General features: G+C 44.4%; 1 protein-coding gene across 1 annotated transcript in view; it reads left to right on the top strand.

Moving 5' to 3' along the window:
* LOC306918593 (disintegrin and metalloproteinase domain-containing protein 22-like) overlaps positions 1-15,741 on the top strand; it is a gene marked incomplete at its 5' end in the record, with an annotated part of 67,819 nt that extends 52,078 nt beyond the window's left edge. Inside the window, 4 exons of the mRNA XM_079531485.1 lie at positions 2,651-2,717; positions 6,677-6,766; positions 13,717-13,843; positions 15,630-15,741. Coding sequence (XP_079387611.1) covers positions 2,651-2,717; positions 6,677-6,766; positions 13,717-13,843; positions 15,630-15,650 — 305 coding nt within the window. The 3' untranslated portion in view covers positions 15,651-15,741. The remainder of the gene's footprint in view (positions 1-2,650; positions 2,718-6,676; positions 6,767-13,716; positions 13,844-15,629) is intronic.
* Positions 15,742-17,341: the final 1,600 nt, after the last annotated feature.

Below are 17,341 nucleotides of genomic sequence, written 5' to 3'. Positions count from 1 at the left end.
AGACCCAGGAGCAACTCCTGGCAAGGTTAGGGTTAACCTTTACATTCATTCAGACCCAGGAGCAACTCCTGGCAAGGTTAGGGTTAACCTTTACATTCATTCAGACCCAGGAGCAACTCCTGGCAAGGTTAGGGTTAACCTTTACATTCATTCAGACCCAGGAGCAACTCCTGGCAAGGTTAGGGTTAACCTTTACATTCATTCAGACCCAGGAGCAACTCCTGGCAAGGTTAGGGTTAACCTTTACATTCATTCAGACCCAGGAGCAACTCCTGGCAAGGTTAGGGTTAACCTTTACATTCATTCAGACCCAGGAGCAACTCCTGGCAAGGTTAGGGTTAACCTTTACATTCATTCAGACCCAGGAGCAACTCCTGGCAAGGTTAGGGTTAACCTTTACATTCATTCAGACCCAGGAGCAACTCCTGGCAAGGTTAGGGTTAACCTTTACATTCATTCAGACCCAGGAGCAACTCCTGGCAAGGTTAGGGTTAACCTTTACATTCATTCAGACCCAGGAGCAACTGCTGGCAAGGTTAGGGTTAACCTTTACATTCATTCAGACCCAGGAGCAACTCCTGGCAAGGTTAGGGTTAACCTTTACATTCATTCAGACCCAGGAGCAACTCCTGGCAAGGTTAGGGTTAACCTTTACATTCATTCAGACCCAGGAGCAACTCCTGGCAAGGTTAGGGTTAACCTTTACATTCATTCAGACCCAGGAGCAACTCCTGGCAAGGTTAGGGTTAACCTTTACATTCATTCAGACCCAGGAGCAACTGCTGGCAAGGTTAGGGTTAACCTTTACATTCATTCAGACCCAGGAGCAACTCCTGGCAAGGTTAGGGTTAACCTTTACATTCATTCAGACAGTGTGTAAGGACGTGTAGGGCTCTATTTTCGTTCCATGCTAAACACCTTATCCCTAAACTTTTTTGTACTATTTTGCAAAACATTTTTGAATAGTTCAAATGGCCAGTCTACAAGCTCACAACGTGTCAATGTAGATTGGCTAGTTGAACTATTCAAAAATGTTTTTTAAAATAGTTTAAAAAAAAAGGCAAAGAAGTTTAGGGATAAGGGGTTTAGCAGTGACGAAAATGGAGCCCGCAATGTGCAACGGGCAACGGGCAATGTGCAACGGGCAATGTGCAACGTGCGCATGCGTGTGTGTAGAATAACACCGTGTAGATCGTGTTCTAGGCGGCCGAAGCTAATGGCTATGGAGAAACGGAAGCAGTGACGTGCACAGACATTTAGAGGGGCAGGACAGTGGCGTGCACAGACATTTAGAGGGGCAGGACAGTGGCGTGCACAGACATTTAGAGGGGCAGGACAGTGGCGTGCACAGACATTTAGAGGGGCAGGGGTTGGGGTCAGGGGTCAGGGGTCAGTGGCGTGCACAGACATTTAGAGGGGCAGGTGCTCAAGTTAAAAAAGGGCACCTTGTGCGACGCGTGGAACCGCCTTAATAGTGTGTGAGATTTATAGATTCTGGGGCATATATGATATAGCTTAATGTAAATCGCTCTGGATTAAGAGCGTCTGCTAAATGCCTAAATTGTAAATTGTATAGCAGAAGGTTTTAATCAAGAATTGATCGATTTCACCACAATGGGCCACATACTGTACACTGTATAAAAAAAAGATTTTTTTTTGACAAAGGGCACATTGCAGGTGCTCTAGCACCACCTAGTGTCTATCTGTGCACGCCACTGCTGGCGAGGCCTATCAAATCGACCTATCACTGGCTTGCAAGGGCTTGGCTATAGTTCCAAACATTGAAACTATCCCATTGAGTCAAAGCGGGGTGCTGTGGACTATAGTTCCAAATATTGGAACTATCCCATTGAGACAAAGCGGGGTGCTGTGGACTATAGTTCCAAATATTGGAACTATCCCATTGAGTCAAAGCGGGGTGCTGTGGGCTATAGTTCCAAATATTGGAACTATCCCATTGAGACAAAGCGGGGTGCTGTGGACTATAGTTCCAAATATTGGAACTATCCCATTGAGACAAAGCGGGGTGCCATGGGCTATAGTTCCAAATATTGGAACTATCCCATTGAGACAAAGCGGGGTGCCTATGGGCTATAGTTCCAAACATTGGAACTATCCCATTGAGACAAAGCGGGGTGCTATGGGGTATAGTTCCAAACATTGGAACTATCCCATTGAGACAAAGCGGGGTGCTATGGGCTATAGTTCCAACATTGGAACTATCCCATTGAGACAAAGCGGGGTGCCTATGGGCTATAGTTCCAAACATTGGAACTATCCCATTGAGACAAAGCGGGGTGCTATGGGGTATAGTTCCAAACATTGGAACTATCCCATTGAGACAAAGCGGGGTGCTATGGGCTATAGTTCCAACATTGGAACTATCCCATTGAGACAAAGCGGGGTGCCTATGGGCTATAGTTCCAAACATTGGAACTATCCCATTGAGATAGAATGAGCACTTCCTCATTCCATTGTTACAATGGGAGTCAACGCTAGTGTCGCTACTCTCTTACTAGATTACTCTGGGTAACGTGAGTGTACAACGTAAGAAGCTGATCTCTGATTGGCTGTCTTTGTGTAAGAATAAGCTCTCTGATTGGCTGTCTTTGTGTAAGAAGCAGCTCTCTGATTGGCTGTCTTTGTGTAGGTAACGTGAGCGGACATCGTAAGAAGCTGAGAGGGAAGAAGTTCCGCGCTCGCTCCAACTCCACAGAGTAAGTGTGCTGTAGGTCAGAGGTTCCCAAAGTGGGGTCCGGGGACCCGCAGGGGTCCTTGGGGGAGTTACAGTGGGTCCCCAGCTAAATGATAGTTTGGAACCAAATGGACCCTTATGGGACTGTAACTCTGAGAGTGTTCAAATGGAACGAAATGGACCCGTTAGGGTCCGTATGGTTCCATTTGTACACTCGAGTTAAATTAGCATTGATTTTACAATATAAATTGGTTCCATTTGTACACTCTCAGAGTTAAATTAACATTGATTTTACAAAAATAAATTGGGGGTCCCAGAGATAGAAATGCCATTAAATTGGGGGGTCCGTAGACTAATGCATGTCACACTGGGGGGTCCTTGAAATTAAACAGGTTGAGAATCACTGCTGGAGCTGTAAAAAAAATCTTCTCTTATGGGGGTCCCTGGCATGTCTTTTCAAATGGGGGTCCCTGGCATGTCTTTTCAAATGGGGGTCCCTGGCATGTCTTTTCAAATGGGGGTCCCTGGCATGTCTTTTCAAATGGGGGTCCCTGGCATGTCTTTTCAAATGGGGGTCCCTGGCATGTCTTTTCAAATGGGGGTCCCTGGCATGTCTTTTCAAATAGGGGTCCCTGGCATGTCTTTTCAAATGGGGGTCCCTGGCATGTCTTTTCAAATGGGGGTCCCTGGCATGTCTTTTCAAATGGGGGTCCCTGGCATGTCTTTTCAAACGGGGGTCCCTGGCATGTCTTTTCAAACGGGGGTCCCTGGCATGTCTTTTCAAATGGGGGTCCCTGGCATGTCTTTTCAAATGGGGGTCCCTGGCATGTCTTTTCAAATGGGGGTCCCTGGCATGTCTTTTCAAATGGGGGTCCCTGGCATGTCTTTTCAAATGGGGGTCCCTGGCATGTCTTTTCAAATGGGGGTCCCTGGCATGTATTTTCAAACGGGGGTCCCTGGCATGTCTTTTCAAATGGGGGTCCCTGGCATGTCTTTTCAAACGGGGGTCCCTGGCATGTCTTTTCAAATGGGGGTCCCTGGCATGTCTTTTCAAATGGGGGTCCCTGGCATGTCTTTTCAAATGGGGGTCCCTGGCATGTCTTTTCAAACGGGGGTCCCTGGCATGTCTTTTCAAATGGGGGTCCCTGGCATGTCTTTTCAAATGGGGGTCCCTGGCATGTCTTTTCAAATGGGGTCCCTGGCATGTATTTTCTAATGGGGGTCCCTGGCATGTCTTTTCTAATGGGGGTCCCTGGCATGTCTTTTCAAATGGGGGTCCCTGGCATGTCTTTTCTAATGGGGGTCCCTGGCATGTCTTTTCTAATGGGGGTCCCTGGCATGTCTTTTCAAATGGGGGTCCCTGGCATGTCTTTTCAAATGGGGGTCCCTGGCATGTCTTTTCAAATGGGGGTCCCTGGCATGTCTTTTCAAATGGGGGTCCCTGGCATGTCTTTTCAAATGGGGGTCCCTGGCATGTCTTTTCAAATGGGGGTCCCTGGCATGTCTTTTCAAATGGGGGTCCCTGGCATGTCTTTTCAAATGGGGGTCCCTGGCATGTCTTTTCAAATGGGGGTCCCTGGCATGTCTTTTCAAATGGGGGTCCCTGGCATGTCTTTTCAAATGGGGGTCCCTGGCATGTCTTTTCAAATGGGGGTCCCTGGCATGTCTTTTCAAATGGGGGTCCCTGGCATGTCTTTTCTAATGGGGGTCCCTGGCATGTCTTTTCAAATGGGGGTCCCTGGCATGTCTTTTCTAATGGGGGTCCCTGGCATGTCTTTTCTAATGGGGGTCCCTGGCATGTCTTTTCTAATGGGGGTCCCTGGCATGTCTTTTCTAATGGGGGTCCCTGGCATGTCTTTTCAAATGGGGGTCCCTGGCATGTCTTTTCTAATGGGGGTCCCTGGCATGTCTTTTCTAATGGGGGTCCCTGGCATGTCTTTTCAAATGGGGGTCCCTGGCATGTCTTTTCTAATGGGGGTCCCTGGCATGTCTTTTCAAATGGGGGTCCCTGGCATGTCTTTTCAAATGGGGGTCCCTGGCATGTCTTTTCAAATGGGGGTCCCTGGCATGTCTTTTCTAATGGGGGTCCCTGGCATGTCTTTTCAAATGGGGGTCCCTGGCATGTCTTTTCTAATGGGGGTCCCTGGCATGTCTTTTCAAATGGGGGTCCCTGGCATGTCTTTTCAAACGGGGGTCCCTGGCATGTCTTTTCAAATGGGGGTCCGCGGGGCTGATTAGTGTCCATTTGGGGGTCCTTGACATGAAAAGGTTTGGGAACCCCTGCTGTATGTGGTAATGATGTCATGGTGTGATGTCATGGTGTGATGTCATGGTGTGATGTCATGTCATCACAATCTAGTTGTAATAGTAGTTGTCGTTGCAGTTGGTGTTTCTGGGTCTCATCCACCATCAGTTGGTGTTTCTGGGTCTCATCCACCATCAGTTGGTGTTTCTGGGTCTCATCCACCATCAGGTGGTGTTTCTGGGTCTCATCCACCATCAGTTGGTGTTTCTGGGTCTCATCCACCATCAGGTGGTGTTTCTGGGTCTCATCCACCATCAGTTGGTGTTTCTGGGTCTCATCCACCATCAGTTGGTGTTTCTGGGTCTCATCCACCATCAGTTGGTGTTTCTGGGTCTCATCCACCATCAGTTGGTGTTTCTGGGTCTCATCCACCATCAGTTGGTGTTTCTGGGTCTCATCCACCATCAGTTGGTGTTTCTGGGTCTCATCCACCATCAGGTGGTGTTTCTGGGTCTCATCCACCATCAGTTGGTGTTTCTGGGTCTCATCCACCATCAGGTGGTGTTTCTGGGTCTCATCCACCATCAGTTGGTGTTTCTGGGTCTCATCCACCATCAGGTGGTGTTTCTGGGTCTCATCCACCATCAGTTGGTGTTTCTGGGTCTCATCCACCATCAGGTGGTGTTTCTGGGTCTCATCCACCATCAGGTGGTGTTTCTGGGTCTCATCCACCATCAGTTGGTGTTTCTGGGTCTCATCCACCATCAGGTGGTGTTTCTGGGTCTCATCCACCATCAGGTGGTGTTTCTGGGTCTCATCCACCATCAGGTGGTGTTTCTGGGTCTCATCCACCATCAGTTGGTGTTTCTGGGTCTCATCCACCATCAGTTGGTGTTTCTGGGTCTCATCCACCATCAGGTGGTGTTTCTGGGTCTCATCCACCATCAGGTGGTGTTTCTGGGTCTCATCCACCATCAGTTGGTGTTTCTGGGTCTCATCCACCATCAGGTGGTGTTTCTGGGTCTCATCCACCATCAGGTGGTGTTTCTGGGTCTCATCCACCATCAGGTGGTGTTTCTGGGTCTCATCCACCATCAGTTGGTGTTTCTGGGTCTCATCCACCATCAGTTGGTGTTTCTGGGTCTCATCCACCATCAGTTGGTGTTTCTGGGTCTCATCCACCATCAGTTGGTGTTTCTGGGTCTCATCCACCATCAGGTGGTGTTTCTGGGTCTCATCCACCATCAGTTGGTGTTTCTGGGTCTCATCCACCATCAGTTGGTGTTTCTGGGTCTCATCCACCATCAGGTGGTGTTTCTGGGTCTCATCCACCATCAGTTGGTGTTTCTGGGTCTCATCCACCATCAGGTGGTGTTTCTGGGTCTCATCCACCATCAGTTGGTGTTTCTGGGTCTCATCCACCATCAGGTGGTGTTTCTGGGTCTCATCCACCATCTTGTCTTGCATCTTTTGGCTGATGTTTTCTTCACAATGTCTGTCTGTCTCCTCTGTTCTGCTCTCCTAAAATATATACTCTTCTTCCTCCTCCTCCTCCTCCTCCTCTTTGAACAAATTTTGTTTTTTTCATTTATTTTCCTTCCTTCCTTCTCTCTCTACTTCCTTCCTTCCTTCCTTCATTCCTTCTCTCTCTCCTTCCTTCCTTCCTTCCTTCCTTCTCTCTCTCCTTCCTTCCTTCCTCTCTTTGTCTTGTGTCCATCCCCCCTTCCCCCCCACAGGTATTTAACCCCTCGCATCCTAACTGCGTGTTGTGATGTAACTAAATGGGTAGAAGATGTGAATAGAAACCCTCGAGGACCTTACTTTAGGTCAGTGTCGATTTTGGCAGAAAAGTTTGATTTTTGAATAGTTTTCATTTAGTTTTAGTCACATTTTAGTCACCTGGAATGCCTTAGTGTTAGTTTCAGTCGACTAAATGTCATGTGATTTCAGTCGACTAACTCTACAGTTGATTCAGTCAACTAAAATGTATTTTGGCGGGCCTTGATGCCGTCGTAATGACTGTTTTTACACTTGCTGAAAATAGCAGATCTACCGAAAATACATCTCTTCCCAAATTTCCCAAACTTGTTCATGTCAAGGACCCCCAAATTGACCCCCTCATTAGCCCACGGACCCCCATTTGAAACAATATGCCAGGGACCCCCATGAGAGAAGTTTTTGTTACGGCTCTAGCAGTGATTCTCAACCCGTTTAATGTCAAGGACCCCCAGTTTGACATGCATTAGTCTACGGACCCCCATTTAATGGTATTTCTATCTCTGGGACCCACATTCATATTGTACAAATCAATGTTAATTTAACTCTGAGATTCCAGACCCATAAAGGTCCATTAGGTTCCTAACTATCATTTAGCTGGGGACCCCCTGGAACTCCCTCAAGGACCCCTGGGGGTCCCCGGACCCCACTTTGGGAACCACTGCATGTTGTATAATCTATAGACATGTTCTCCTACTTGTTGTCAAAGGAAAGGTTTTCTCTGTATAATCTATAGACATGTTCTCCTATTAGTTGTCAAAGGAAAGGTTTTCTCTGTATAATCTATAGACATGTTTTCCTACTAGTTGTCAAAGGAAAGGTTTTCTCTGTATAATCTATAGACATGTTCTCCTACTAGTTGAGGAAAGGTTTTCTCTGTATAATCTATAGACATGTTCTCCTACTAGTTGAGGAAAGGTTTTCTCTATAATATAATCTATAGACATGTTTTCCTACTAGTTGTCAAAGGAAAGGTTTTCTCTGTATAATCTATAGACATGTTCTCCTACTAGTTGTCAGAGGAAAGGTTTTCTCTGTATAATCTATAGACATGTTCTCCTACTTGTTGAGGAAAGGTTTTCTCTGTATAATCTATAGACATGTTCTCCTACTAGTTGAGCAAAGGTTTTCTCTGTATAATCTATAAACATGTTCTCCTACTAGTTGAGGAAAGGTTTTCTCTGTATAATCTATAGACATGTTCTCCTACTAGTTGAGGAAAGGTTTTCTCTGTATAATCTATAGACATGTTCTCCTACTAGTTGAGGAAATGTTTTCTCTGTATAATCTATAGACATGTTCTCCTACTAGTTGAGGAAAGGTTTTCTCTGTATAATCTATAGACATGTTCTCCTACTAGTTGTCAGAGGAAAGGGTTTCTCTGTATAATCTATAGACATGTTCTCCTACTAGTTGAGGAAAGGTTTTCTCTGTATAATCTATAGACATGTTCTCCTACTAGTTGTCAGAGGAAAGGCTTTCTCTGTATAATCTATAGACATGTTCTCCTACTTGTTGAGGAAAGGTTTTCTCTGTATAATCTATAGACATGTTCTCCTACTAGTTGAGGAAAGGGTTTCTCTGTATAATCTATAGACATGTTCTCCTACTAGTTGAGGAAAGGTTTTCTCTGTATACTCTATAGACATGTTCTCCTACTAGTTGAGGAAAGGTTTTCTCTGTATAATCTATAGACATGTTCTCCTACTAGTCTTCAGAGGAAAGGTTGTCTCTGTTTAATCTATAGACATGATCTCCTACTAGTTGTCAGAGGAAAGGTTGTCTCTGTATAATCTATAGACATGTTCTCCTACTTGTTGAGGAAAGGTTTTCTCTGTATAATCTATAGACATGTTCTCCTACTAGTTGAGGAAAGGTTTTCTCTGTATAATCTATAGACATGTTCTCCTACTAGTTGAGGAAAGGTTTTCTCTGTATAATCTATAGACATGTTCTCCTACTAGTGTCAGAGGAAAGGTTTCCTCTGTATAATCTATAGACATGTTCTCCTACTTGTTGAGGAAAGGTTTTCTCTGTATAAACTATAGACATGTTCTCCTACTAGTTGAGGAAAGGCTTTCTCTGTATAATCTATAGACATGTTCTCCTACTAGTTGAGGAAAGGTTTTCTCTGTATAATCTATAGACATGTTCTCCTACTAGTTGAGGAAAGGTTTTCTCTGTATAATCTATAGACATGTTCTCCTACTAGTTGTCAGAGGAAAGGCTTTCTCTGTATAATCTATAGACATGTTTTCCTACTTGTTGAGGAAAGGTTTTCTCTGTATAATCTATAGACATGTTCTCCTACTAGTTGAGGAAAGGGTTTCTCTGTATAATCTATAGACATGTTCTCCTACTAGTTGTCAGAGGAAAGGTTTCCTCTGTATAATCTATAGACATGTTCTCCTACTAGTTGTCAGAGGAAAGGCTTTCTCTGTATAATCTATAGACATGTTCTCCTACTTGTTGAGGAAAGGTTTTCTCTGTATAATCTATAGACATGTTCTCCTACTAGTTGAGGAAAGGGTTTCTCTGTATAATCTATAGACATGTTCTCCTACTAGTTGAGGAAAGGTTTTCTCTGTATACTATATAGACATGTTCTCCTACTAGTTGAGGAAAGGTTTTCTCTGTATAATCTATAGACATGTTCTTTTACTAGTTGAGGAAAGGTTTTCTCTGTATAATCTATAGACATGTTCTCCTACTAGTTGTCAGAGGAAAGGTTGTCTCTGTATAATCTATAGACATGTTCTCCTACTAGTTGTCAGAGGAAAGGTTGTCTCTGTATAATCTATAGACATGTTCTCCTACTTGTTGAGGAAAGGTTTTCTCTGTATAATCTATAGACATGTTCTCCTACTAGTTGAGGAAAGGTTGTCTCTGTATAATCTATAGACATGTTCTCCTACTAGTTGAGGAAAGGTTGTCTCTGTATAATCTATAGACATGTTCTCCTACTTGTTGAGGAAAGGTTTTCTCTGTATAATCTACAGACATGTTCTCCTACTAGTTGAGGAAAGGTTGTCTCTGTATAATCTATAGACATGTTCTCCTACTTGTTGAGGAAAGGTTTTCTCTGTATAATCTATAGACATGTTCTCCTACTAGTTGAGGAAAGGTTTTCTCTGTATAATCTATAGACATGTTCTCCTACTAGTTGTCAGAGGAAAGGTTGTCTCTGTATAATCTATAGATATGTTCTCCTACTTGTTGAGGAAAGGTTGTCTCTGTATAATCTATAGACATGTTCTCCTACTTGTTGAGGAAAGGTTTCCTCTGTATAATCTATAGATATGTTCTCCTACTTGTTGAGGAAGGGTTTTCTCTGTATAATCTATAGACATGTTATCCTACTAGTTGTCAGAGGAAAGGTTTCCTCTGTATAATCTATAGACATGTTCTCCTACTAGTTGAGGAAAGGGTTTCTCTGTCTAATCTATAGACATGTTCTCCTACTAGTTGTCAGAGGAAAGGTTTCCTCTGTATAATCTATAGACATGTTCTCCTACTAGTTGTCAGAGGAAAGGTTTCCTCTGTATAATCTATAAACATGTTCTCCTACTAGTTGAGGAAAGGTTTTCTCTGTATAATATATAGACATGTTCTCCTACTAGTTGTCAGAGAAAAGGTTTTCTCTGTATAATATATAGACATGTTCTCCTACTAGTTGAGGAAAGGTTTTCTCTGTATAATCTATAGACATGTTCTCCTACTAGTTGAGGAAAGGGTTTCTCTGTATAATCTATAGACATGTTCTCCTACTAGTTGAGGAAAGGTTTTCTCTGTATAATCTATAGACATGTTCTCCTACTTGTTGAGGAAAGGTTTTCTCTGTATAATCTATAGACATGTTCTCCTACTAGTTGTCAGAGGAAAGGTTTCCTCTGTATATAGACATGTTCTCCTACTAGTTGAGGAAAGGTTTTCTCTGTATAATCTATAGACATGTTCTCCTACTAGTTGAGGAAAGGTTTTCTCTGTATAATCTATAGACATGTTCTCCTACTTGTTGAGGAAAGGTTTTCTCTGTATAATCTATAGACATGTTCTCCTACTTGTTGAGGAAAGGTTTTCTCTGTATAATCTATAGACATGTTCTCCTACTAGTTGAGGAAAGGTTTCCTCTGTATAATCTATAGACATGTTCTCCTACTAGTTGTCAGAGGAAAGGTTTCCTCTGTATAATCTATAGACATGTTCTCCTACTAGTTGAGGAAAGGTTTTCTCTGTATAATCTATAGACATGTTCTCCTACTAGTTGTCAGAGGAAAGGTTTTCTCTGTATAATCTATAGACATGTTCTCCTACTAGTTGAGGAAAGGTTTTCTCTGTATAATATATAGACATGTTCTCCTACTAGTTGTCAGAGGAAAGGTTTTCTCTGTATAATATATAGACATGTTCTCCTACTAGTTGAGGAAAGGGTTTCTCTGTATAATCTATAGACATGTTCTCCTACTAGTTGAGGAAAGGTTTTCTCTGTATAATCTATAGACATGTTCTCCTACTTGTTGAGGAAAGGTTTTCTCTGTATAATCTATAGACATGTTCTCCTACTAGTTGAGGAAAGGTTTTCTCTGTATAATCTATAGACATGTTCTCCTACTAGTTGTCAGAGGAAAGGTTTTCTCTGTATAATCTATAGACATGTTCTCCTACTAGTTGAGGAAAGGTTTTCTCTGTATAATCTATAGACATGTTCTCCTACTAGTTGAGGAAAGGTTTTCTCTGTATAATCTATAGACATGTTCTCCTACTAGTTGAGGAAAGGTTTTCTCTGTATAATCTATAGACATGTTCTCCTACTAGTTGAGGAAAGGTTTTCTCTGTATAATCTATAGACATGTTCTCCTACTAGTTGTCAGAGGAAAGGTTTTCTCTGTATAATCTATAGACATGTTCTCCTACTAGTTGAGGAAAGGTTTTCTCTGTATAATCTATAGACATGTTCTCCTACTAGTTGAGGAAAGGTTTTCTCTGTATAATCTATAGACATGTTCTCCTACTAGTTGAGGAAAGGTTTTCTCTGCAGGAAACACAAACACTCCTTAGTGCTTTAATATGAAACATCTATTCATGAAAACAAATTATGTAATTTCCTTATATCTCCCCCATGACTCTTATCTTCTCTCACTGTATGTTGAGTGTTGTTGTTACGACCCCCTGTAGAGGTCTTCAGGGTTGTGTTGTGTTGTGTTGTGTTGTGTTGTGTTGTGTTGTGTTGTGTACTTGTGATAATTTAATTTAATAATTGTCTATATTGTGTGAGGTCATACAGTCACAAAGAGCAGTATAACTTATTTTTAAGTACTGAGCGGAGTGCACATTTAAGTACTGAGCGGAGTGCACATTTAAGTACTGAGCGGAGTGCACATTTAAATACTGAGCGGAGTGCACATTTAAGTACTGAGCGGAGTGCACATTTAAGTACTGAGTGGAGTGCACATTTAAGTACTGAGCGGAGTGCACATTTAAGTACTGAGTGGAGTGCACATTTAAGTACTAAGTACTGAGTGGAGTGCACATTTAAATACTGAGTGGAGTGCACATTTAAATACTGAGTGGAGTGCACATTTAAGTACTGAGTGGAGTGCACATTTAAGTACTGAGTGGAGTGCACATTTAAGTACTGAGCGGAGTGCACATTTAAGTACTGAGCGGAGTGCACATTTAAGTACTGAGCGGAGTGCACATTTAAATACTGAGTGGAGTGCACATTTAAATACTGAGTGGAGTGCACATTTAAGTACTGAGTGGAGTGCACATTTAAGTACTGAGTGGAGTGCACATTTAAGTACTGAGCGGAGTGCACATTTAAGTACTGAGCGGAGTGCACATTTAAGTACTGAGCGGAGTGCACATTTCCGTCACCTCAATACAAAATGTGTTGTGTCTGAAATTGGTCGATTTCTACACATAGACGTCTGGGCTAATTGGTCATGATACATATACTTCTTGTCCAGTAGCGATAATCTCAAAATAATGAAAAACAAAACAAAATGCAGATACAGTGTAGATTCACATATTTATAATTCAACATAGGTAACATGTATACAGTAAGGTGGTCTTTCATTTAGTAGGGAAGTAATTAAGGACATTTCAGCTGTAGTGGCTCATTGATTAATGAACCATGCAAAGATGTTTATTCTACATAACATGACATAATGAAGGACATTTCAGCTGTAGTGGCTCATTGATTAATGAACCATGCAAAGATGTTTATTCTACATAACATGCTATAAGTCTGTATCAAATGCTAGACTTAGATACAGTAGCATTTTATACAGACTTATAGCATGTTATGTGACAGCACTATAATTGCATTGTATGTAGTCATAGCACTTCATAGTACATATGTATAGCATAGTATAGTATATATGTATAGTTTATATATATAGTTTCATTATATAGATATTCCACTGTTACGTTCTTAGTTTACGCATGTTTCATGATAACTACTTTTTATGTATGTGATGTATTGCCAAGCTTTTTGTTCTTGCTTATTGTAAATCGCTCTGGATTAAGAGCGTCTGATAAATCCTTGTATTGACAGCAGTATAGTGGTGGTATTGTGTGCAGTACTGATCAGTATGGATCATGTTTCTGTATCAGTGCTGCTCAACCTTTTTCATGTCAAGGACCACCAGAATTATCTGTATTTGGCTGCCGACCCCCATCTGAAAATATGTAGGCCTAGTTCCAGGGACCTCCCAGAAGAAGCACATATTTTAGTTGATGTTTAATGTTCACCGTGAAGGAATATAATTCAAAGATTTGTGCCACATTTACGAGCTTGTAGATCTGCTATTTTTCAATTGCTAAAGTATTACATAATGCTTAACTGTCTGTCAGACAGACAGACAGACAGACAGACAGACAGACAGACAGACAGACAGACAGACTGGAGCAGCTTTGGAACCGCTACAAATATATATATTATATACTCCAAGAGAAAAGGTCACGCCTGAATGATGTCACTTCCTGTCCCATACAGGACGCTGTCCCCGGCCAAGTCTCCCACGTCCTCCACGGGATCCATCGCATCCAGCCGGCGCTACCCGTACCCCATGCCCCCCCTCCCCCCCGACGAGCAGAGGAAGGCCAACCGGCAGAGTGCCAGAGTGAGTAGAATGCTGCCCCTAACCCCTGTCCCCCCTTCTGCCCCCAACCCCTGCCCCCCCGCTGCCCCCAACCCCTGCCCCCCCCCCCCCCGCTGCCCCTAACCCCTGCCCCCCCGCTGCCCCCAACCCCTGCCCCTAACCCCTGCCCCCCCGCTGCCCCTAACCCCTGCCCCCCCGCTGCCCCTGCCCCCCCGCTGCCCCTAACCCCTGCCCCCCCTGCTGCCCCCAAACCCTGCCCCCCCGCTGCCCCTGCCCCCCCGCTGCCCCTAACCCCTGCCCCCCCGCTGCCCCCAACCCATCGCTGGTTAGACTGGCATATTCGCCGATACCGATATGACCCGATATGACAAATAAGGGCCGATCCGATACTTTTCCCGATACCGATGCTGTATCGGGACATCTCTAATAGAGGGTATGCGCGTGACATCATCATCAAACCAGGAAGTTATGCGGGAACGCCTACTGGGTGCCAAAAAACTATTTTCTGGCCTTGACAGCCCAAACATCCAAACAGAAAAGTCCAATGTGACGCATTAACCCATTAAACCACGTTAAACGACAATAAACTCACTTTGCCACTCACTGTATGCATGTGCATACCTCTATAGGACGCGTGTATGCTGATGATGATGATGTGTCTGTGACCAATAGGACGCGTGTATGCTGATGATGATGATGTGTCTGTGACCAATAGGACGCGTGTATGCTGATGATGATGATGTGTCTGTGACCAATAGGACGCGTGTATGCTGATGATGATGATGTGTCTGTGACCAATAGGACGCGTGTATGCTGATGATGATGATGTGTCTGTGACCAATAGGACACGTGTATGCTGATGATGATGATGATGTGTCTGTGACCAATAGGACGCGTGTATGCTGATGATGATGATGTGTCTGTGACCAATAGGACGCGTGTATGCTGATGATGATGATGTGTCTGTGACCAATAGGACGCGTGTATGCTGATGATGATGATGTGTCTGTGACCAATAGGACGTGTGTATGCTGATGATGATGATGTGTCTGTGACCAATAGGACGCGTGTATGCTGATGATGATGATGTGTCTGTGACCAATAGGACACGTGTATGCTGATGATGATGATGATGTGTCTGTGACCAATAGGACGCGTGTATGCTGATGATGATGATGTGTCTGTGACCAATAGGACGCGTGTATGCTGATGATGATGATGTGTCTGTGACCAATAGGACGCGTGTATGCTGATGATGATGATGTGTCTGTGACCAATAGGACGCGTGTATGCTGATGATGATGATGTGTCTGTGACCAATAGGACACGTGTATGCTGATGATGATGATGATGTGTCTGTGACCAATAGGACGCGTGTATGCTGATGATGATGATGTGTCTGTGACCAATAGGACGCGTGTATGCTGATGATGATGATGTGTCTGTGACCAATAGGACGCGTGTATGCTGATGATGATGATGTGTCTGTGACCAATAGGACGCGTGTATGCTGATGATGATGATGTGTCTGTGACCAATAGGACGCGTGTATGCTGATGATGATGATGTGTCTGTGACCAATAGGACGCGTGTATGCTGATGATGATGATGTGTCTGTGACCAATAGGACGTGTGTATGCTGATGATGATGATGTGTCTGTGACCAATAGGACGTGTGTATGCTGATGATGATGATGTGTCTGTGACCAATAGGGCGCGTGTATGCTGATGATGATGATGTGTCTGTGACCAATAGGACGTGTGTATGCTGATGATGATGATGTGTCTGTCTGTTGCTCTCTTGCAGCTTTGGGAGACGTCAATATAAACCCTGCTCTCTGCTGCCCTCTGCTGTCCACAAGCTACTGAAGAACTCCACCTCTCTCTCCTTTTCTATCAGTGGAAATTACACACACACACACACACACACACACACACACACACACACACACGCAAAATGGAGAGAGAGAGGGGCGAAGGTGGCCCAAACGTCCTCCTGTGTGAATACCGACGGACGGAGACCTCCAACAGAACCATGCCTTGCTCAGCGGCACCAACAGCAGCGGGGCGTCGGTTCACTCCCCCCCCCCCCCCCCATGTGGAGTTCAGACTCCAGAACCGCTCAGGCCTCCCCAACGATGGGACCTAAACCCGCAACCTTTTCCCACCCCCCCCCCCTCACCCCCAAAAAAAAGAAAGAAGAAAAAAAAGAAAGAAATACACACACACACACACACACACACACACACACACACACACACACACACACACACACACTTTTTGCGCCATCTCCCCTCCAGGATTAAGCTGAATGGAGCTTGCCTGCCGTGTGGTGGAGGGGGGGTGGGGGGGTGGGGGGTGGGGGTGGGGGTGCGGGGGACAACAAGGGACAGACCATCCAATCGTGTCGTCGTTTTCACGCGGAAACAATGTTGTTTCCGACGCCGTTTTTTTGGAAAGCACGCAACCCCCCCCCCGCATGAGATCCAACGCCGTTGTATTGAATCCCATAGCCTAGAGGGGTGAGCCCGTAACCGTTGGCAACGTGTAAATATGTACAGGCAAGGACGTCTTTCTCTTTGTGACCTTTTGGTTTACTACTTTTAGAAGAGGAAGAGTTGCTCTACTCCTCTTCCTCCCTGCTGTGTGTGTGCGTGCGTGTGTGCGTGTGTGCGTGCGTGCGTGCGTGCGTGCGTGCGTGCGTGCGTGCGTGCGTGCGTGCGTGCGTGCGTGCGTGCGTGCGTGCGTGCGTGCGTGCGTGCGTGCGTGCGTGCGTGCGTGCGTGCGTGCGTGCGTGCGTGCGTGCGTGCGTGCGTGTGATCTGCTGTCTCTCCCGCGGCAGTGAATGCAACGAGTTGGTCTCGTTCCGCCCCACCTCTCTCTCAGTGAATGCAACGAGTTGGTCTCGTTCCGCCCCACCTCTCTCTCTCTGCTCTCCTCCTGCGACTACAGGAGAAATGCATGCAGATTTCAACTCTGATCGATCGAATTATTGATTGATTGATTGATTGATTCATTGATTGATTCATTGATTGACGGCTAATTTGTATGTCCGTCACGCGAATATGTCTCTCGGCGAAAATAACTGGCGCCTTGAACGCTCAACTCAAAGACTTTTTTTCTTTTTTACTAATATATGTTTATTTAATTTTCATCTAAACGGCGGTTGGACAAAGTTTAAATTAGATTTAAGAAGTTGATTTTTGGCACACTGTATTAATGAGGAATGTTATGGAGTTGACTGTCACTGTATTAATGAGGAATGTTATGGAGTTGACTGTCACTGTATTAATGAGGAATGTTATGGAGTTGACTGTCACTGTATTACTGAAGAATGTTATGGATTTTACTGTCATGACGAGACATTTATCTCCTTTTATTTAAATAAGTCAAGTAGGTTTTCCGTCTCCTTTCCTAAACCTCTACAGAGATGTCTCCTTCCCTTGACCTTTGACCTCGGTACAGAGATGTCTCCTTCCCTTGACCTTTGACCTCGGTACAGAGACTGGATAGAACCTG

This window comes from Electrona antarctica (assembly GCF_951216825.1).
Source record: "Electrona antarctica genome assembly, contig: scaffold_430, whole genome shotgun sequence".
NCBI classification, from domain to species: Eukaryota; Metazoa; Chordata; class Actinopteri; order Myctophiformes; family Myctophidae; genus Electrona; species Electrona antarctica.
This window is presented reverse-complemented; position numbering and strand designations above follow the sequence as displayed.